The sequence below is a fragment of the Gossypium hirsutum genome, chromosome A11 (assembly GCF_007990345.1).
Source record: "Gossypium hirsutum isolate 1008001.06 chromosome A11, Gossypium_hirsutum_v2.1, whole genome shotgun sequence".
Classification (NCBI taxonomy): domain Eukaryota; kingdom Viridiplantae; phylum Streptophyta; class Magnoliopsida; order Malvales; family Malvaceae; genus Gossypium; species Gossypium hirsutum.
The window spans coordinates 17,698,768-17,700,828 of record NC_053434.1 but is presented as its reverse complement, the minus strand read 5'-3'; the positions used below and the strand labels follow the sequence as shown (position 1 = coordinate 17,700,828).

The 2,061-nt window shown below is 32.9% G+C and overlaps 1 protein-coding gene across 1 annotated transcript; it reads left to right on the top strand.

The window, feature by feature from the left end:
- Positions 1 to 832: 832 nt before the first annotated feature.
- LOC107923448 (uncharacterized) lies at positions 833 to 1,231 on the top strand. Its single transcript, XM_016853646.1, has one exon. The coding sequence runs from the start codon at positions 833 to 835 to the stop codon at positions 1,229 to 1,231; it is 399 nt and encodes a 132-aa protein (XP_016709135.1).
- Positions 1,232 to 2,061: the final 830 nt, after the last annotated feature.

Sequence of the window (2,061 nt, the reverse complement as noted above, 5' to 3'; positions counted from 1 at the left end):
TGAGGTTAATTTGAAAATATTATTCCTTTATAAATTAATAAATGCTAATTGCACTTAAATCTAATCCTTTTATCTTGATTTTTCAAATTTAGAAATCACTTTAAGCCCCCAAACCCCAATCAACAACCATCTTACTGTCTCGAACCTAGTACACGGTTAATCAGCTTGTCTTTTGTCCAATTCAATTCTATTTCTTATCTTTTGAATGAATTATTTCTTTATTTGCCCTTATTTTCGCATTTATTTTCGTTATTTTTAGCTTTTAGTTTCCTAATTTTAGTTATGTCAAAGCCTATAAAAGACTAGAACCATTTGGAGTTATACATCAATCTAACAAAAATCTTCTCTCATTTAAATTAAAAGCCCGTTTTTCTCTCTTTCTCTACTTGTAAGTGTAACAATGGTATTTGAGCCAAGTTTGTTCTTGTTAGCTTAGAAAAGGTTTCACCTATGGCCTCAGAAAGTAGTTTTGTTCAAGCAACCATTATTCGTTTTGATGGTCACTATGACTATTGGAGTATGTTGATGGAGAATTTTCTATGGTCAAAAGAGTATTGGTCAATTGTTGAGGTAGGTACCGAAGAGCCTGTGGAAGGAGAAAATTTGACATATGCTTAGAAAGCAGAGTTTGAAGCGAGAAAGCTAAAAGATTTGAAGGCAAAGAATTATCTCTTTCAAGCTATTAATCGCCCCTTCTTGGAAACTATTCTTTGCAAAAAAAAAACTGCCAAGGATATATAAGATTCTATGAAGAAAAAAGTATCAAAACTCTGTTAGAGTGAAGCAAGCACAACTTCAAGCCTTGAGGAAGGATTTCGGGACTCTATAGATGATGGAAGGGGAATCTGTCACTAACTATTATGCTAGAACCATGGAGATTTGTAACAGGATGTGGTTTCATGGTGAGAAGATAGATGATGTCACCATAAAGGAGAATATTTTGCACTCCATGACGCTAAAGTTTAACTATGTCATTTACGCCAAAGAGTCAAAAGATATAAATGAATTGTCTCTTGATGAGTTTCAAAGCTCTTTTTTGGTGCATGAGCAAAAAATGAATCGTAATTCAACCTCCAAGGAACAAGCTTTAAAGACTTCTACTTTTATTTCTTCTTCCAATTTTAGAGGAAGGGGTAAAGGTAGAGGTAGAGGTAGAGGTAGAGGAAGAGTAGATCAAGGTAGTAAAGATGGTGGCAACATAAATGACAACGAGAATTACAAAAATCAATGAAGACCAAAGTAAAGAAAAAGTACGAGATTTTGACAAATCTAAGATAAAACGCTTCAGATGTCAAAAGTTTGGTCATTATTATTTTGAATGTTATGCTAGGCTACCAAGTGATAAGGATGAACAATCACATTTTGTTGAGAACAATGAAAAACATTATTGATGGTAGTTCAAGTTGAAAAAGAACTTGAGCCAGATGTTTGGTATGTAGATACAGATTGCAGTAATCACATGTGTGGAAGTAAATAATCTTTTTTGTATTTAAATAATGATTTTTTTTCTACAGTCAGCTTTGGTGATTGTTCTACTGTAGATGTCATAAGAAAATATAACATCAATATTAGAACTGAGAATGGTTTTGTGGAAACTATGTCTAATGTGTTATATACTCTTTCTTTAAAAAAACAATTTTTGAGTGTTGGTCAACTATTGAAAAAGTGGTATGTTGTCGCTCTCAGAAAATGTGCTTGCGAGATCTTTGATCCATTTAAAAGATTTGTTACCATTGTGAAAATGAGTCAGAATAGGTTGTTTCCATTGAAGATTGAGGTTGTTCAATCTTGGTTGATGACAGAAGTTAAATATTTTTCATGGCTATGACATTTTTGCTATGGCCATTTAAACTTTGGTGGTTTGAAGATACTTGAAAAAAAAAATGGTGACTGGTCTTCCTCCAATTATTTATCTTTCCCTAATTTGTGAAGAATGTGTTGTTGGAAAACAACATCGATCTCAATTTTTCAATGGCAGATCATGGAGAGCAAAATATGTACTGAAGTTGGTGCACTCAGACATTTGTGGGGGAATAAATCCAATTTCTAATGGAAGTAAAG